Source organism: Coturnix japonica, chromosome 2 (genome assembly GCF_001577835.2).
Source record: "Coturnix japonica isolate 7356 chromosome 2, Coturnix japonica 2.1, whole genome shotgun sequence".
Taxonomy (NCBI): Eukaryota; Metazoa; Chordata; class Aves; order Galliformes; family Phasianidae; genus Coturnix; species Coturnix japonica.
The window spans coordinates 16252086-16271621 of record NC_029517.1 but is presented as its reverse complement, the minus strand read 5'-3'; the positions used below and the strand labels follow the sequence as shown (position 1 = coordinate 16271621).

The 19536-nt window shown below is 37.0% G+C and overlaps 1 protein-coding gene across 6 annotated transcripts in view; it reads left to right on the top strand.

Moving 5' to 3' along the window:
• Positions 1-19536, top strand: part of MLLT10 (MLLT10 histone lysine methyltransferase DOT1L cofactor) — a 107326-nt gene that overhangs the window by 68872 nt on the left and 18918 nt on the right. For all 6 annotated transcript variants that reach the window (XM_015853309.2, XM_015853306.2, XM_015853308.2 and 3 more), the window contains 2 exons: positions 3521-3699; positions 18752-18869. In XM_015853309.2, coding sequence (XP_015708795.2) covers positions 3521-3699; positions 18752-18869 — 297 coding nt within the window. The remainder of the gene's footprint in view (positions 1-3520; positions 3700-18751; positions 18870-19536) is intronic.

Here is a 19536-nt window from a genome sequence, read left to right as displayed (position 1 = left end):
TGGAAATGCGTATATAGCATCCTTTTTTTGTGTGGAGTTCTTGTTCTTAAAATGTGAGATTTTCTTTGGTTTATGTGAGCTTTGCTGCATGACTGAAGTTAATTCCTTCTCCTTCTGCTTTTCCCCAAGTAGGAAGGCAAACCTTAGATTCTGTAAATGTTAAAGTTTACATTTTTAAAAAAGCTCTTGGACTAGATTAAGTCATTTCTTAAGCTTTTGCAAAATACTAAGGACATCAACCTATGGTAGATACAGCAGATAAATAGAACAGGTACCTGGAAGGAACCTTCACACTGTAGTCCAACTGCAGCCACATGAGTTGTGGTGGGGAAATGTAGGTTATTGATGCAGCGCTGTTAAAAGTGAAAAGTTCATCTGATTTGTTACTTCTTCTGCTCATAGAACTACTTTTTTGAGGTTTCTAATAAGACCATTTAAATTGCTCTGTGTGCCTCTTGACGCATGTTGCTGCACAGCAAGTTCTCACTAATCTTGATGTTCTTCTATTTCTTCTGTTATCTGTTTGTTTCATCATTGATTGTCAGCAAAATGGTTGCATTTTCTCCCAATCTGCATCATCTGATGTGTTCCCTGCTCTATATCATTGTGCATCCTCATTAAGCAGGCACTTATTTCTTGTTCAGAAATGATTTTGTTTTGTTTGTCAGTTGCCCTTTTGTTAAGCATTTTGGTCCAGCAACGCAGGCTGTACATGCATTTAATGTCTCGTTACCTGAAGTCATGCTTTGTGTGTGTCAGCAGTGGTAAGGATAGTCAGGCTTTGCCCTGACAGTGCTGCATGTCCACGTGTACTTGAAGAACTGGGTACTATTTAAAACACTGAAGACTGTATTTAATCATGCTGTTTATGCCTCTGGCAAATGGCACAGTGCCATTTGTCACAAGTTACAGCTGTTACTTTTCAGTAGCAGGGAAGAACTTCAGGGCGATTGGTTTGTTTGGCACTTAGAACTTTGGTTTATGTTCAGTTATGATTCTTCACTAATTTGGAGTAATTTTTCGCCCTTCAGAGAACAAAAGGACAACTTGATAGTGTTGAGACATTTTACATATGTACTTTCCTGACTTTCTGATATGATGAGCACTTTGTTCTTGTACAGCTCTTTTTGGAATAGTGGGGAAATTGGGGGTTTGTGTGTGCTGCGTTCAGTTGTTTGAGTGCCTGCATGAAGTCTTGGTTGCATGACTGCTTCTAGAATGTGCGCTGACTTAGTGTTGTAAGTAAGGCGTTGCTAAATGGAAGTATTTAGCCCAGAGTATCTGGACAGGTGGTGTTTTCTGGTGTTTTGCAACACCAGAATAGCAAGTGTTCGAAAGCAAACAAAGAAGTAATAAAGGCAGAAAAGAAGAGGAAAAAGCTTACCTCATTGCCCTGGTGAACTAGTTTACTGTTCTTCTTTTGAAGTAGTTTGATGCCCATGGTTTTATAATATCTGCCTGTATACCAACAGTTCATTTTAAAGAGGAAGAATAAACCTTATGATTAAAATAGAAGCAGCAGAAGCCCTGCAGTTATTTAATTTATAAAGTTCTGAAAATGAAGAAGCATTTTAAAATAGTGCGCTTTAAAATTGGGGAGTTTTGCTTTTCTGGAAAAATATCTTTCTTTTTTACAACTTGACTTTCACCAATAAGTTTGTTTTCTCCACATGTATGCTTTATGAGACCAGTAACATTTGTAGTGACTAGCTGTTGTGGTTTCGTCTGTGTTGTGCTATTTCTTTATTATTAACTTTAAAATCCACAGAACTGGGTAGTTACCTGAGAATCTCATCATTCTCAAAAAATGGTGTGGCTTTAATTGTTTTAGGGATACTTTCAAAATGTGGGATATTGCATTTAAGAACAGACTCGGTAGCAAGGCTGTTTGTTAACTGTGTTCAGCTGGTCGTGTGTAGAGACAAATGTAGAGCAGAATCCATATAGTTTACTGTCTGTGAGTTAGGTGAGGCAGATACAGTTGGCAAAAGGTTGTTACAATGTGGACCCTTCAGGATTGTAACTGTTAGTTATGTCATAATTATGGACTGGGGGGATGGTGACAAAAAAGAAGGGAAAGATGACCATGAAAAGTAAGCTAAATGGAAGAAGGGAAGATATGAAGGTCAGCAGAAAAGTGGAGCAGGTATGGAATTGTGCTATGGAGAGGTTGAGGAGAAGACGGCAAGTCCTTACCTAACCTAGCTTAGATAGGGGAGCTAATGTTGTCAGCATGTGTCTGGCTGTTCACCTCTCCTTTCTCTGCTAGGTCTGGCTTCAGTCCTCTTCAGTTTTTCTTGGTAGTTCATACAGGCAGAGGATTTAAGACGCATTGCTGTTTGCACAGTGTGTGTGGGTTTGGGTGATGTTAGTTTTCCTTGACTGTCAGAGCTCAGAAGGAATGCTTGGTAGCAAGTGGTTTTTAAATATTGCCTGTCTTCCTGTCACTGCCTTCTTCAGATCATTATTTGTACAAGTGACAAACTAGCTCCACCCTTTGCCTTCTGACTGGCATTTCACTTCTGTTGCTTTTTTTTTTTTTTTTTTAATCTAACCATGTTCATTCTACTTCTGTTTACTCCCTGTGGCACTCTTCCTCTAACTGCAGTTCAGTGCTACCATGCTTGATATTCCTTGGCCAGCTGACAGCTCACTTATCTAATGCATGTGGAGCCTAACAGTTTCATAGACAGGTACTACATCTTCTCCTGGGCTTCTGGTCAGTAGGATTTTTCCCTCAGCCTATATCATGAGCTTTACCCTGCATGTAGATCAACAGAAGTAATGGCTCCACTGAGGGGTATGAACTCTTAAAATTTAAGTTGCTACCATACATTTCTGACTAATGTTAATATGTTTAATCATTTACTTATTGGCTGCTCTAGCAGAAATGCTAGTCAAGCATTCGTAGATCACAGATGGAGCTCTAGTTTGTGAGTAAACAAAATGCCAGTTCTACCAGCAAATCTGAGTGCTTGATCCTCAGATTTGCTGTCATTTTTTTCTGAAAATACACAAGAAATCTGTAGCTACAGAAATTACTTTTTTGAACAAATGTATGTCATTCAGAAATGTTACTTTAAATTCAAAGTATTTTTGTATTCAAATGGTTTGTGTTCAGCCTAATACTTTATTCCTTATCTACTTCAACTTTCACGGTAATTCTTTGAGACAGTGCTCTCAGATAGCAGACTCAGCTGAAGGCAGGTATTTTAGCAAAAGTATCTGCTAGTTAAACATTTGAGTGTAGTTTTTAATGCGCATAAAATATTTGATCCATCATGTGTCTTTGTAAAACTTAGAACTGAGACAGTCTGTGTTCTCTGAATTGTAGCATGTCACACGATGAGAGTGCTTTTATCAATCGACATGGTTAGAAATTCAACGCAGGAACTTTTTGCATTATATATTGAGTAATCTTGTTTATCTTGTTTAATTTTCTACTGCATATTTACATGGTTACTAGAAAAGAGGGAGGGGGGAGAGAGATGCATGTAATCATTTTTGTAATTTTTTTCAGGTATTTTTAGCAGCAATGATGTAGCAGTATCATTTCCAAATGCAGTATCTGGCTCAGGATCTAGCACTCCCGTTTCCAGTTCTCATTTACCTCAGCAGGCTTCAGGCCACTTGCAGCAAGTGGGAGCTCTATCACCTTCAACTGCGCCTTCTATAACTACTGTTGTTGCTGCAACTCAGGTAAACTATCAAAAGAGTTTAAGATAGCAAGCAATGTTATTGACCCGCTTATTTTCAGTGTTATAAGAAACATCATTTATTTGGAAAGTAGGTTAATAAACATTGTATTTGTTATGCAATCATAATTATAGTGGCTGGAGTTTCCTCCACATTATTTCATAGTCCAGTCTCTATAATAGAGTGGAAGTACATAGTAATACTGATTATAATGGGACTAATAGCATAAATGTTATTAGTTCATCAGTGCTCTAACCCATGTCTGCCATCAGAACAATGTTTTAAGAAAGAATTTAAAAGAAAATCTTGTAGAGTTTTTGGGTGTTTCATCTAAATGTGGTGGTATCAGCTAAAGAATTAATGGATTTGTTTGGGAAATTTAGCAGATGGATAACTAATGCTGACCTAGGCCAAGGAGGCCAAGGTTGACATCCTGACAGCAAATAAAAGTTGACAGACATGTTATAGTTTTATATTTGAAAAATTATACAAATGAAGATGTGCAGTTAGAGATGAAGGGATAAGGCAGTCACTGGAAGAGTGCAGAAGGAAAGATGACATGATCGAAGTAATGAACCAGAAAAGATACGGTAACGTTTCATATGAATTTAAGTTGGGCAAGGTTATATTTGTCAACAGCACAGAGTATGAACCTATAGTTGTAAAGAGCCAACACGGTTAGAGTAAGTACGAAGGGTATAATGTTTTTTGTACTTCAATTTGTATTTTTCTTTCTCTGTTGAGAATCTGTTTTACAACCAATACATCAAATGCAGCCTTTTGTGTGTGCATACAAACATCAGGTTTCAAATTTATAGTCTGCAGTGATTTAAGACAGTGAATAAAAACTGAAAAATTAAAGTCAAGCTTAATGCATACTCATGTACATATTTGCGTGCACACAAGGACGCATAGGTGTGTATAATAAGCACATAGAAGAAATGCTGCATGCAGACCAGCACAAAATACTTTCCAGTATCTCATAACGCTGTTGTTGGAGGTGATACTCCATATTTTAAAGTAATTGTTCTAGATTAATTTCCTAAAGGTATAAGCCTTGCATTTTCCCAGTGTGTTAGTGCAATTTCTGTTTCATAACTTTTGGGTGGCATCTCTGCAGAAATTGGTTGAAACCATTTTAAAGAAATAAACTAAAAATATGGTGTTTTTGGGAAACCTGTGTAGCTTTTCTGAGGGGAGGTGACAAGCAACTGGATTTTTTTCCATTTTTTTTTCCTTCCCCCCTCTTTTCCTTAGTATATTATATAAAATAACTCCATGAAGTCACGGCAAAGTGGTTGTATGAAGTTTAGTAGCTGATTAAAAGACTTTAAAACAAACAAACAAAAAAACAACAGAAAACCCAAAAAACAATGAGTATATATGCTCATCTCTCGGTGATGAGGATTTCCACTGAGTCTAGGAACAGTCAGCATTATGGCCATTTAAGTGTATTCAGTGTATTTGTAAATGATGTGGGGAAAAAAGGAGGAACAAAGGCTACGTTTGCTGATTATGGTAGGTGATGCAGTGAGCTATTATGAGGATCAGCTGTCAAAACCGCTGAAAGACCTCACCAGCCTTTGCTGACAAGGTGGTAAGAGGACAAATGAAATTCACATTAAAGGGAAAACAGTCTCTAGTCAAAACAGATATGGCAAACCTGAAAGAGTTGCGGAAGTACAGCAGTAATGAGCAGTGGTAAGGAATGGCATCTCTATAAGGAACGAGTAAATAATTTAGGGATCTTGGCTTGAAAAAGAGACTCTTGTATGGTGTAAGCCAAAGGTCTGTAATGTCAGAAATGACACGGAATAGGTAAATAAACAAGAGTGGCACACTATCTCTTTGTATTTGTTAAAGTCTGATGGAGGACAAATGGATTGAAAAAAAACATGCAAGAGAGCCCAAATGCATTTTACCAGCTTAAAGGACTTGAAAATACCGAGCAGGTCACCCCAGTATAGGTATTTTTTTTTCATGCTGAATTGTGAAAACCACCCCTATGATGCCTTCTCTTTACTTGAACTCTGGGACTTTTTTCAGTTTCAGTTCATGAGGTATTTGAAGAGACTCAGTCAAGTAAACCTATTTTACCATGTAGTTGTTTCTTAATTCAAGAGAACCAGTTTACCACGCTGTCACTTTAAATGCCTGATTGTACTTCAAGGGTGAGGGTTTACCTATTTAGTTCTGCGAAGTTTCCACGTGACTGGTTATTGAGTTCTTGTGTAAATATTATCAGTTACCATTTCTTGACCATGAAAGTCTTCAAATAATGGTGTGCTAATGCATTTATTGTGTTGAATTTTAATTAAAAGAAAATGAGCCAAGATCCTCAGTGCACCAAAAAAATGGTTATAAGAAACTTGGGCATCTACAGCAGGTAAAAAGTAGCAGTTAAAAAGTTGTTTTTGTTTGAACGGCTTGTTAAGAGAGCTGCAAAACTTGATTGGTCAGACATGCAGTTGGAATATTATTGAATAGCATCGTATATATGCAGTTATACTGCTCTCATCTAAGACTTTAAATATTCGTTTTCTATTAGTCAGTTGTAAATTACGACTTTGGCGAGATCATAAGCTTTACATTTCTTAATAGATTTTAGTATCCTTTTTTTTTTTTTTTAAAGGTGAGGTGTTAGGAAAATCCAAAGAGAAGGTTTTGGGAAAAAGTATTATCAAACACCAGGTTTCTGAAATTGGCTGAATTGTTTTGAGGGGGAGGCCATGGTAGACATTCAGTACAGAACGTTTTACTTAAAGTAGTAAGAAAACTAGAAAGCAGTGCTGTTTTGCCTGTATTGTTGAATAACCTCTGTGCCCATCTTAAACATTAAGGAAAGCCCCAAAAAAGTGATATCTCAGGCTCTGCTGTTTCCTCCAGCAACTAAACAACACCAATTTTAAAGTGTAAAATGTGGTTTTGTTTTTTGTTTTTAAATCCTGGATTTTAATTCTTTGACTCTGTTGACTGATATGTTGGCTCCTACACTGCTTTTTGTTAAAGACTGGCCTCATTGCAGTCACCTTTTCTTCGCTGTCTCATTTTATTCTGCCTTCATGCCACCCGTAATTTTTATTCCAATCTAATAAATCCAGAAGAGATTATTAGCTTGTGTTCCATGCTGTGCTGTAACTGAATTTGAATGCTGGTGTTCCTCACCAGGTGGGAGCTGGTGATCTGCTTGCTGGAAAATGTGGACATATATATGGATTTTTTTTTTTTTTCTTGCATCTTTTTCATTTTTTTTATAATTCATGGACATAGACTGTGATAAATTACACTGTATAATTCAGTGAGACTTCATTAGCATGACAATGCAATTAACAATTGCAAAAGTGTAAGAAAAAGTGCACAGGAGAAAAAGGTACAGTCCACGCAGATACTTGATTCTGGTTTTCTGGGTGTGGATGCTCTGTGTTGGGTAGGTACTGCCTGTTTCGCATGAAACTGCAAAATACTATATCTTATGTCTCTGAAACACATCTACCTATTGCATGAAAATTAATGTATGTTTTGTTGTTAAGAAAAATCACTTTCTTGCATTTTGGTTTGGAATATTGTCTTACTGTTGAACCAAGTCTCACGTTGCACCGTGGTGCTCAGTTTTCATCTCGAGGATTTCTTTGTGTTTCATGCTTGATTATAGCAAAGATGGTTGTTGCGTTGTTCTGTATCAATCTGCTCTATTGCTCTTTCTGATAAGTTGTTCTGTGATGATATTTATTTACAGCGAAAGTAGTGATGTAGGTGCCTCGGAATCTTTTGGTATTGTACAACAGCATTTGTTTTCTACTTGCCAGGAAATGGTGGTTGGGAGATTAATTTACTTTCAGTTTTAAAATTTTTAATTAGTTTTAGTAGGTCACGTGTTTTATAGCGAAGGAGATGTTTACTGCTTTGATAAAGACCCAGATTGGTTGAGCTGTCTATTTGTTTTGATTACCTAAATCAGTGAAATTATCCTAGTAGCGCTCTGGGGCCATTTGTTTCTGGGCTCTGTGTGCACTCAGAATATAGGATCAGTCTGCAGAAACGGAAGCAAGGCTTTTTGTCTTGGTTTTCTTACAGTCATTATTTATCTCACAAACTGTATTATTTGTAAGGAAGACTGTATCATGTCATCCCATTCCAATATTGTTAATGGGAGTAGAGTAGGCGTGTAGTGGTTTCTTTAAACCAGAGCATTTTGTTCTAGAGATTTGGAGCTGGTAAACTCTTAGTGCTGGTGTTGCATGGTTTGGATTATAGTAATTGCAGATGATGCAGAAATTTTTGGAATTTTATTTTGGAATCAATATATTTGAGTTGTGATTTTAGATTTAATTTTTTCTTTCCCCTCCCATATAGTGGTATCTGTGATTGTAGTGATTGAACTGTGTGGCGCTTTCAAGCAGTGTTACACATACATGATAATAGCCTGTTTGACAGATACAGTCCAAAATATCCTTTTCTGTTTCTTAGAACAGGGAGAATGATAGCGGTAGTGGTTTCCTTCTCTTCTCAAGCTGCTTTTCCTGCTCCTGAGTTTGTTTTGTTTTCTTCCTAAGTTCCCATCTCTATGCACTGTGTTTCCTTGACCACAGAAACAGCTAATAGAGGGAAGGAAAAGAAGCATCTGTAACAGCGGTCCTTGTGACTTGCGCAGTGATAGGGAAAGTGAATAGCTGCTGTTCGTTACTTTAGTCCGGGATTTAATTATGATGGAGTAAACTGCAGCCTCCGTGGTGGAGATGTGATAATTGGGAAGGTAGGTGCTGCTACTCAGTTGCAATTCTAAGTGAAATAAGTTTGCTTTAATCACTTCCATTATCCCTGAAGTCTGTTTGGCTTTACTCCCCTTAGGAGCAGTAGGAAAACAGCAGGGCTTTCTTTAGCATTCATATAGTGGTGGTTATCCTCCTTTGTGTGATGCAGCCTTTAGAGAGAGATAAGGCTTAATTTTTTCAATAGGTTTGGAGTTATTTGTTAACAATAGAGGAATGTGAAAGCTCAGGAATCCAGAGATCTTTTCAGATGCTGAATGTATGGCACCTTATGTTTCAGATGCTTCTGTCCTGTGGTTTTTATTTTCTCACTTTCTGGGTTACTATAGTTCCTAATTCTGGGTCTTTGTAGCCCCCTGCTCTTTCTCCACGCTGCTAATTTACGCTATTTTTTGTATTTCCTATTTTAGTGATTTTTCTTATCGTGGTTCATGTCTGCTGCTCATCATTGTGCATACTGTCAAAGGCAACCTTCTCCCCCTTTTTCTTTTATATTCTGACACCCATAGGAAAATAACTGAAAATACTGGAAAGATGAACTGTTGTTAATTCTGGTCCTTATCAACTGAGGTTAGGAGCAATTTCAAAAGCAGTGTTATTTATGCCTTCCAGAACAGGAGTGGAATGTTCTCTGTAGTTGAAATCATGATTATGTAAAAATACTGCTTCAAAAATTAAAAAAAAGAAAAAAAATTCTTTCTTTTGCAAATCTTTAGAGGGCAGATTTGGCACTTTAGGACAATAAAATCCACATGCCTGACTGTTACTGTGGCTGAGCTTACAGCTGTAGCAACAAATGGATGCCATATTCGCAAAGTTAGTACAGCCAGAGAAGATATTCCCTCGCTTCCCAGACTTGTGCAAAGAAACATCGTTTATTTATTTATTTATTTTTATTTTTTATTTTTGTAAAACATTCAGCTTAAGTAAACATGAGGAAGGGAAGTAAGTTTCACGATGAGCATCTTAATGTGATAGAGCTCCTTTTCATGAGTACTCTAGAAAAATGGCAGGTCTGTTGGCTGTCAATGCTTTAATGAGCTTTCCTTTTGGAGATAGAATGAAAACATGAAAAAAGACAAATTGCCCTCACTTTTAGGACACTGATGTGACAGATGTGATAATCTCAGTCTTCAAGTAGCCTGCACTAGGTGGTAGGCTGCCTGAGTGAGCATGCTGCTTCAGTCCCCAAGGTACACGTTGCAGCCACATGTAATGGCTGAAGTTAAGAATTTGGTATAATGCTCAGGTGGACGTGTTTGTATCAGAACATCTTAAGGCTTAGAACTAGAAACTTCAGAAGTATCCCTACAGACTTATTTAAATAGAGTAACCCTTTCTTGCTATGCAAAACAATTTGTCTTAATTATGATAAATTACTGTAGCCATGTAATCAAATACGATTTCTATAACTTGGTAAAACCATCATGTTGTTTTTAGATTTTTTCAGGTTAATTGCTAAAGTGTTTCCTAATACATAAATACTTGGGATTCTGAATGCCAGATATGAAGTCCAGAGTGCAGTTAATATGGACTCTTTATCTGCAAAGCCTAGTGACTTGTATCAGTTTGTGTAACAGGCTGCCTTGTAAAGAAACCTTTTAACCCTTAGAAACCAATAATTTGTGTAAAGCACTGGTAGTGCTTATGACGTTTTGTTGGTTTATTGATAAGTTTCCCCCAAAATCCCTACCTCTAGTGTATGGGACTTCAGGTCTCACCAGATATTATTTGATGCAAACTGATTTGCTCTAATCAAGAGTTAAATGATTGTTCTTGCAGATGGGCAGTATATTTGGCATTTCTTTTTGGCTTATTCTGTTATAACTTACACTGCAGTATAATGGCATTTTTGGTTGTTTGTTTGTGTTATTTAAGAACCTGCATAAAAGTAGCAGGTCTAACAAATGTATGTGGTCAGGTTAGTTATATCTTTATGAATTTGTCTTTCTAAAGATGATTTGTGTTTATTTTAATATAGGTAGTAATTAGAAATAGAATAATAAAACATCTGGAAATTGTGATAGTGCTGTGTTCTTCCAGAAAGGAAATCATATCCTTACTGCTGTACTAGAATTCTCTAATAAATAGACATGGTGGTTAAGTGAGAGCCACTTAACATATTTTATTTGACTATCAAAACAGCTCTTGGTGATAAGATCTCTCAGAAGAGGCTCCTAGTCATGGGGTCAGAGGTGAAATATCACCATGGATCATGGTCTGTTTGGATGCTGAGATTACTCTGTGCTCCTTATCTCACAACTTAAAAAGATGAAAAAGGGAAAAGCAGCACATCCAAAACAAAAAGAGATTATTCTTAAAAAAGTACGTTGTTCATCCTTGGGACTCATTGCCACAGGAAGTAGTCAACGTCAGTATATTTAGAAGGTGCTCTGTATGCATCCCCTAGTGCTTTATAGACAGAGGACAGTTAGGTAGCGTTACATGAATTGTCAATGCAAAATAAAAACTTTCCTTCCTAAAGCACTGAACTATATTTGTGTCGCAGCCACTTAAATTTAAGAGACTCACGAAATTAAAAATGAAAAAAGAATGATACTAATAAAGATTTTACCATTGCAATTTTCTTGTTGGACACTTAAAACCTGTTTTAATTCTTTAGGCAAAATGGGTAAAAATCTAATTTTCTTTTCCTTCAATCTGATTGAGGATTTTTGGGGTGGGGGTGGAGGAGAGTAGCAAGGAGGAAGAATTTACAGCCAGAGGGAAAATTCCTTGTAACATGTGACTCAAGTAGAAGAACAAAGGAATCATAGTTGCAAGTAATCTAGTATTTAGCTCAATTAAAATCTTTACTTTTTATATTCTTGCCTCAGTGAGATTGTCTTCACACACACTTGTGCAGTGCACAGGTAGCTTGAAAGGCGGTTGCATGATCTTGTGCAGTGCTGCATGCTGAGACAACTGCATCAATGTTTCGGTCTAGCAATAAATGTTTTCTGCCTTCAAGCTGAAGCTTATTTAGCTTGGCTTATCTGGTGCTGCTGTAGCAACCATCAGTCTCCAGGCAACTGAGGCACATTGACCTCTTCGTTGAACTGAGTGTAGCACTACTTCAATTTAGCTGCCTGAGACAATAGTAATGGTGTTGAATGTGAAAAATGTGAAATTTTCTAGTCTGTATGCAATGGAAAGATTAAATAAAATTTCAGATGAGACCAAATGTTTAGTTTTGACTTGAAAAAGATTTCAAGTTTATGTAGTGCATCTTTTGTTCCTCCCAAGCTGCAAAGTTCATTGTTGAGGCAGTCCTTACATGCCTTCTATAGTGTTGAGTATCTGGCAAGCATTTTTACGCAGCAGGAATTCTGCTACCATAGGTGTGTTTTGTCACTTAAATACCAAAGGCTGTTGAGGTTTGTTTAGAAATTTTACATGTCAGTGTGTGTGGATAAATGGCTGATTCATTATTTCTGTTTTAGAAATTACAGATGATCTTGGAAGTGATTACTTCTTTCTCAAATTTATTATTGGTCGTACTAAGCAGGGTTTCTTTGGAATACTCATGAAGTGAACAGATTGCTAAATTGGTATACTGGGTCTGTTTCCTAATCAAGTCATTCTTTCTGCTAGACGGTATGAAAGTGAAATTGTGATTCCTGATGCATGGGTTCACATTCTTGAGGAAGACAAATTCATAGGCAGGATATCGCTTCCATTGTCTGTGTAGAGCTCATACAGGTTAAGTGCTACGAAGGCAGAGGTAGATGGAAAGGATGGAGGAACAAACTTGAGGTAAAAGGGACTTGTGTTGAAATGACAGCTCTGTAGGCATTTATATTGTTGGGGGAGGTGGAGGAATCTCAGTCTTACCTCTGTAAATCCACTTTTTATTTTTTTGTTTTATTTTTTTCAACGAAGGATAGGGAGGAAAGAGGGAAAAAAAACACTTTTGAGCTTAGTAAGTAAAATTCTAATAAGTTTATGTACAGGCCTATTTATTTTTTAACATCTAATTGATAAATATCAGTTGACTAAAATTTTACAGAATATCCAGCTTAGTTAATGTGGAAGAGACCAGTAAACTGGCTGTGCAGTTGAAGTTATAGCTTTTTCACATTATTGGAATATAGGCCTTCTACCCATGTGGGTTTTAATGACTTGATGTGTCCTTGTTGTACAGTGGGCAGAGGTATAAATTAGTTTCTGTAGGTGTGCCATTAATTTTTCATTTTGCCTTTCAGATCCCACTGAGTTTCCCAGTTGCATTCATTCATGCCTTTCTTGGAAAATATTTGAGTGTTGTTGTTTGAAGGTTAGATGGTTGCATTTAATTGAATGATTTATTTGTACTTTTAATCAAAATGATTGATTCTCAAAGACAGTATTTGATTATTTGCTTTTTATAAGCAGGAGTCTTCGTGACATCTGGTTTTATGCTATTGGCCTAAAAAGTACTAATGATGTGAGTAATTCATCATAAGCCACATATATAGTTTTCCTAACAGTTTTTAATTATGGTAATTTGTATATTTTTAATGAATGCTTTTTGATTGATTTTTTTTTTTTTTTTTCCCTTAAGGTATCCCAAAACCTTTCTCCGATTACATTTCAGCTTTTCCAATATCCATATTTTTTAGCTAATTCTTTATTTCAGTGAGTTAGCAGTTTGGGTAGGGGGAGGGTAGGAGACAGTCCAGTTGATTTCAGAAAACTGCACCTTTATTATGTGTCAAAAACAAAAACCCACCAAACTTCAGGGACTTGTGTATGAGGGCGTTAGTTGCAGAATCGGATGGGTTATCTTTTCAATCCCAGTACACCTCCTTTTGGGATATGAGCAAATAAAAGGCTATAGTAGACATTTGAGGGTGACTGATACTGCTGATGTATTGGTACCCGTGATACCAGATGAGATGAGATGAGCTGTAAAAGGTTGTGTGCAGTTCCCGTGTCAGTAGTGCTATAGGCTGTAGTAATCCAGAAGCCAATGCAGTAATTTGCTTGAAAGTTAATACAACCAATAAATAAGAGAACAAATATGAAAAAAGTGAAAAGATATAAGGACCATTTTTGTTCAGTTAAAATGTAAATTGAGCTTATCATGTTGCATTTTAAAATGATTTTGTGCTCTGCTATTCATTTTGCAAACTTGTATGATAGTTTTCAGAAGGAAAGTGGAAACAGAGTATTGTATCCAGGATTTTCTTTGTTGCCTCAAATCCATCTGTATTTCTTTGAATGGAAATCTTTCAGGTATTATTGTTTTTGCTAGATTCAAGGTCTAGATACTTGTGGAGAATGTACTGGAGAGTTGAAATGCAGCAATTGGTTTGGCATTTGGGGTTCCTAGAAATTTGGTGTGTCACTGCAGTTAACTGCAGTCTGACAACCCCTGTGTAGCTGTGTATTGCCATCCCATATGATGAGCTAACAGAATTCAGAGAAGGCAAATGATGGATGATGTGTATCAGTGGCTCCCTCCCCACACTTCTTAAGTGAAGTTAAAGATGGTACTGAAGGTTCTGAAAGGATCTGATAGCACATTCTTCCCTTTGCACTGAAGATCCAAGCAAAGCTCTGGGTAGTGTAACTGGCTTAAAAAAAATTCTAGAGATAAAATCATTTTTATTCACTTGTCCAGGTTAAGCTAGAAAACAAAAGGCAAAGCTGCTCTTGCAGCTATCACTTGATAGGGAGGCTCTTCCACCTTCTCAAGAAAAGCAGTTTATTTATATCTGTGTATTAATGATTTTTGTTTAACATCATGTACAGAACATGAATATGTTTGAATATCTAAACTTTTTAATAGTGGTGGAGGTTTTAATTTTGATGCTATTTTCGATAGTACGTTTCAGACAAATGTTACTTGCCATTGACCAAAATACATTACTTTAAGATAGCTTCTTGATAAAGCGTGTTGATGTTAATATTTGGTCAGGAGTTGAATTTCCTTTCATACCTCATGACACTGGGCAATTGCATGGAATTCCTTTAGTGACATCTTCTCAGATGCGTAGCTTCTTAAAAACTTTTCAGAAGTTTGCTTGGTTTTGTTGTATATGTATAGGTAGGACTCTGTTCATGTTACTGGATCTGGGGGCTATCTTGTGGTATCATAGTGTTGTTCTGTGGTAGCACGGGTAGGTAAATATTACAAATGCAAGCACATTAATCTGGTCATCGAACTTAAAGGGATACAGACAACACAAAAGCAATGACATGTTTTTATTTTAAATGAGAAATTAAAATGTCCCTTTCAGTTATTCTTGACAACTTGTATTGGCTGAAGCAGGTAATTAAACGATGTCAATGATTTTAAAGCATCATCCCAATATGACACAAAGCTACAATACGGCAGTGACCATTTTTGAAAAGCAGAAGGGAAAAGGTATGTTGATTGGATATAAACTGATTAAGAAGCTGTCTTGGAATTGGTTGTTCAGGCCATCCTTGTTGTCCTATCATGAAAGGAGGAGAGTTCAGTAATGGTTTAACTACAATTAAATCCCTCCCCTTTCTTTATGGAAACTCAACTGTAGGCATTTCAGCATTAGCCTAAACAATGGTTTTGAATATGTTAAGCCCCTAACAATTAGGGAGCAGTTTGGGGCATTGAATAATGTGGAATGATGCAATTGAACCTGACAGCTTCAACAGTCAGCCTACTCATGGGACCTGAAAGTTGTTCACACTTGGTTTCATCTCTCATCACACGCTGAGTATTAAAACCTTACTGGTGTAGAGCTGAGACAGAAATGAGGCCTGTTATCAGAAAATGTTTCAGAGCATAAAACTTGAAAGGAACAGGGGAGTTGGCGTGCTCAGAGATTCTCGAATTTTTGAGACCTGATGCAGTTGGATGCAACTACACGTTGTTGCATTTATCTTTTCCTTAAAGAACATTTAACTTTAGAAAATGTGGAGTCGTGTAAGCTAAATACAAAACAATTCTAAATATTTGACGGGATATTTGTATTTAGCCAAGTTTAGTTAACTTGCAAACGTAATTCTCTAATTAGAGGAATACCCTCTAAGACCTCCCTATGCTGGAGGAAGTGTTTGTAAGCATCAATCAAGGATCAGTCATTTGCTCTTATTGGAATGGGGCATTCTGTGAATTACAGTGTATCTTCTTTCTGTGCTGCTCTGCTGCTTATTGCTTTGCTGATTTATTGAACGTGCTATAAATGAAAGTAGTGTATTACATACCTCTAGATGGGCTTAAATCCTGCTAAAACCTTCATAAGGGAAATTTGCAGCCTTTTCAAAATAAATGCTTAGTGGTCTCTTTATTAGTTCGTACATTTTGATCGTGTGTTGTGTTGACTGAATCAGTTGAAACAAAGAATGCTGTGGCTTCAGAAGTTCTGGATTTTAGAGCATGTTTCAGTCTTGTGATCTTAATGTGTATTGACAGGATGATTGCGCATTTTTAATAAATGCTTGCTACAGCTTGTTTCGGCTGTGAGTGAAACACGGAGCTCCTATTTCACCTTTAAATAATGTAGTACCCCTCCACTTCCTCTGCTTTCCTGTCAGATGAAGTCGTCACATACATAATAAAGCTTCACAAATCATTATTCTTGTCATTTTACATCGCCATTTAAAAAAAAACAAAACATTTTAAACATTTTTTTTAAATTTACCTCCAGCTTACTTGAACTTTTTTGTTAATGTGACTTTTCCTTTGAAAAGCCGCATAGGGTATATGATGTCACTAGAACTTTTGTAGTTCTGACTTGTTGTAGGACACCTTTACTATTATTTTAAAGGTATAAACAGGGGTTAAGTTTAGGGTGAACCACCACTTGTGAAAAAAATCAACTTAGATATTGTTTGAATCATGCTCAGTCTTTTGATCTGCTATATCAGCTCACTTGGCAAACATTGTTTAGTTCCTTTGATGTCTTCTGTTTTGTGATGTGATGGTTACTCAACAGACTTTAGCAACGCCTTTCAAGATACTCAGATACTTTTTAGAACGTTCTCAAAGCTTTTGGGGCATGTTTCTGTCAAATAAACACTCATTCTCCGTGCTGATTTTAGCTGCCCTGCCGTTATAAATTAATATATAGCTGCTATCGTACAGCGTTAAGCAGTCTGGTAGTGAATTACACAGAATGAGGGTAAACGCTGCTGCTTCTGTGTAAATTCTCACTGGAATTACAAAAAATCTTTTCTGGAAATATCCTGTTCTGAGCACAAATAACGTGTATTTGTAGTATAAAAACAAACAGATAACATTAAAACTTATAATCTCAACCCATTTTTTTACATGAAGAAGAGTATATTCATTTTTAATTTGCTAGTCTCGTCTCTTAGATATGGAAACGAGTAAAGTTGCATCTTACAGTGTGCTGTTTTGCAAAGTTTCTTCCATGAAAGAATCGGGGTATTTTTGTTTTTTCCTTTTGGAGAGGAAAGCGATGGGAGTTTGCTGATGAATGATAGTAGTCAACTGGGTGTCTCTCTATAGGAATTTGTTAAGGGAAATAGCAGGAGCTGCACACTATTGCCTTCTTCAGCAGTTAAGTGTCAAAGTCCCACCATGTGCTGTATTTCTGGAAGATGTTATATCAGTAGGTGGAAGTGCCTGCTTTACTTAGCACTAATTCAGATTAATTCTACTGAAGACGTGCAGTTGTGCAAATACAGAAATAAAAGCCAGATTTGAAGTGAGACTGGAATTCTGTGTCTGGCTGTTTTGCACATACCTTTAAAATACGAAGTGAAAAAACCCTCATCATTGCAAGTAATTACTTGTGGCTTTTTCTGACTTTGTGACAGTAGAAGAATGCAAGTATCAGGCACAATTTCTCACCAGTATATAGTAAATAAAGCATCATTGAAAACAGTTGTGTGAATTCATAAAAGTCCATTCATCATGTTTAATATGTTGGCCGAAAGCCAAAACTTAATGGTAGTGTGTGATTCTTTCCAGAGACATAGTTTATACTCTGTAATATTTTGCTGTAATAACCAGTATGTTCCCCTCGTCTCTTGTGTGCAGTTATACATGTCAAAATGTCCCACAAATTGAGTTCCTTACTGATCACCTTTTTATTTCCCCCCTTTTTTTTCCTTTCCCATTTTCTGAAATAAGTTTCCTTTGTGAGGGTCGTTTACATTTTCTTAAAAGGTTCATTCTGAAACTTGCGATTGCCCTCGTTGTGTATCTGTGATTTTGTTCCCCTCCGAATATTGCGACCTTTTGTTTGTTGGGAAGCGGTCCTTTTGTCAGGTGGGGAAATGCCTTTTTAATAAGCAGCAGCGCCTTTTTCCTTTGATTGGTTGTCTCTGAAACTCAGCATTTGACACAGATCTTTTCTTCGAAAGGGAAAAAGCATAAGCAGCCAAGGAGGAAGGTATTTTTATTGCTTTGGATTATGCAAGATTTTGGCCAGCCTCCTTAGCTTCATCTGTTTAAGGGTTCATTTTCGCTTGTTTGGCACAAGTCCCAGCAGAGACCTTCAGAATTGTGGTTAGCAACATGAATGAACACAAACTTTGGGAGCTCTTCAATAAGTAGAGCTGGCCAACTGCCAAAAATACAGTTCCTTATATGGGGTCAGGGCAAAGCTGTGATTCGTTGAGCCCCCTATTGTATAGAAAACATACTTGTAATGGCTGTTTGCGTTCTTTAAAATAAAAACAAAACAAAACAAAAAAACACCAGGCTCCCAAGTCTATCAAAATAGGAAGTAACAAAATAGTGTGCAGGTTTTACTAATGACGGAGCAGAGCAAAGGAAATATGGCTCTGTGTAGTTAAACTATAGAGCTGAAAGTTGGACCTTTTGACCTCCACAGCCGGCTTGTGATGTAAGGAACCCAAGCATTTGTGAGACATCTGTTGTCTACCTGCCCTTATTTTGTAAATGGTTTAATAAGATTAAATAATTAGGAGGATAACCACATGGTCGCCATGCTACTAAGTCCTAGCGTTGAGTGCATGCTTCTAGACAGCAAGGTCTCTCCATCCTCTTCCTTATCTGTTGCTTTAAAATGCAGTTTAGGTATTTCCAATATTTGCTATGGTACCCTTTTTATTAGAGTTTTTTTTATTAGCATATCGATAAAGAGCAAACTTCCCTACTTGGTGTATTTGAAAAGTACTGCGGTTCTCTTTCTGCACTCATGAGCAGAAAATATTTTTGCTGTTAAATACGCTCATCTTTGTTTAAAAAAAAAAATAAATTCAACTTAAATAAACAAGCCCCCACTAAAACAAACTGTTGTGCGCTGGGCAGACTTCTGTCAAGTATGTTTAATATTTCTCTTCGTTTTTAAAAAGGTATTCAAGTTTTATTTGGTTTCTTGCAGGCAAACACCCTACCTGGATCTTCTCTCAGTCTGCCTCCATCCCATATGTATGGCAATAGGCTGAATCCAAGTTCAGCAATGGCAGCACTTATAGCTCAGTCTGAGAACAGCCAAGCAGGTAAGCTTCCTGGTGGTGGTGAAAACACTGACACTGCACAAACTTAAGTATTTTAAAGTAAATTGTAAGATTTTATTTTTGAACTCTGCTCAGCATTTGGTTATTAAGAGTCTGTGTAAAGTTGTGAGGTGTTGGGAGTAAATTCTTGGTAGTTCAGAACAGCTTCTTTTTTTTTTTTATTTCCTTAACTTTCTGAAATGTAAATGTTTAAGCAGAGCCATCAGCAGGCAGGAATGCAACAATGTCTCCTGTGACTTCGGTGATTGATGTGTTCAGTTCTTAGCTCTTTGCAATGAGAGCAACACAGCTCTGGGTTTTGTCGTGAATAGTTTAAACCTCTATTTGCATAATTCATGAAATTGCATTACATACAACTTCGTGTGAAAGAGATCCCGTTAGAGAACTTCTACAGCATTCAATAATCTTGTGAATATTTACCAATTGACATTTTTGTAACATTCGGGCTCCTCTCCGGTTTTAATGAGCCTCAGGATTTGCTTTGTTTCATTCCATCCTAGGGATTTGTTGACATGTCGTAGTAGTCATGCCTGTTTGGGGGAAGGGAATGAGTTTAGCAGTTTACCAAGAATGGATCAGTCATGTCTTTGCCCTCCAAGAGGTCGGGGGTCACTTGACTCAGAATAGGGGGAGGGCAACCTTGAAGGGG